The sequence below is a fragment of the Penaeus monodon genome, chromosome 20 (assembly GCF_015228065.2).
Source record: "Penaeus monodon isolate SGIC_2016 chromosome 20, NSTDA_Pmon_1, whole genome shotgun sequence".
In the NCBI taxonomy this organism is placed as follows: Eukaryota; Metazoa; Arthropoda; class Malacostraca; order Decapoda; family Penaeidae; genus Penaeus; species Penaeus monodon.
Genome location: NC_051405.1, coordinates 44,017,519 through 44,018,398, shown reverse-complemented (window position 1 = coordinate 44,018,398; position 880 = coordinate 44,017,519). Strand labels below are relative to the sequence as shown.

The 880-nt window shown below is 33.9% G+C and overlaps 1 protein-coding gene across 1 annotated transcript in view; it reads right to left on the bottom strand.

Moving 5' to 3' along the window:
* Positions 1–136: 136 nt before the first annotated feature.
* LOC119585855 (very-long-chain (3R)-3-hydroxyacyl-CoA dehydratase hpo-8-like) overlaps positions 137–880 on the bottom strand; it is a gene marked incomplete in the record, with an annotated part of 6,857 nt that continues 6,113 nt past the window's right edge. The window contains 1 exon segment of the mRNA XM_037934587.1: positions 137–508. Within this exon segment, the coding sequence (XP_037790515.1) occupies positions 432–508 (77 nt within the window).

Here is an 880-nt window from a genome sequence, read left to right as displayed (position 1 = left end):
AGTTTTATTAGCACTTACATCCAACATGAAAATAAACAAACTTATTCATTATTAGGACCTCTGAATTCGTTCTTCTTTGTCACAGTGTGCCCACTTTACTTTGGAATGAGACATGGATGCTGTGTTGAATAAGAAAGTGGCTTTTGTTCCCTTAGGATTTAACTAATACTATATTAGAGAGTAGTTTGTGTGTACATGTTATCAGCTTGTGACCTTTTCTTCTTGTTTTGAGCATCAAATGTTTGTCAAAGTAACAAATAGAAAGTCATTTTTTTTTTCTTTTTTTCAGGCTCTTCACTACATGTATAAAAAAATATCATTTGCCTATGAAAACCCATATTCAGTGAGAAAAAAATTAATATTGGTCGAAATGTGAGAGAAAAAAGGGGAATCATTAAAACTATGGAATACTATACAGCATCAAACTTCTTCTATTCCTTCTTCTTGTGTCCACCGCCGAGAACCTTGCGTCTCTGAGCGAACATATGCATGTATAATGATGGGAACACTGAAAAGAAAAAGAAAAAACCTTTATGTTGTTGAACATTTAATCTAGCTGTTAACCTAAAAGCTTTTTAACTCAACTTGAAAGCAAAAATGAAATGAAACAAATAAAAGGCAGTCATTATTAATATGTCAAACTTAGATCTGTCTGGAAAATAGTGAGCCAGTTTGAATATCTCAAATACCAGTCACAAAATGTTCATGAAAATTGATAGTCAATCAGTGGCAAGCTTCAACCTTGCTAAACCATTATGCGAGTGCTGGAAAATGCTTATCATCATATTCACAATGACATCAGTAGTAGATCAGTGAATCGCAGTTGGACAAATAGCTGCACAGGACCAGCTTGAAACTGCTACTAATGACCAAGACTTCC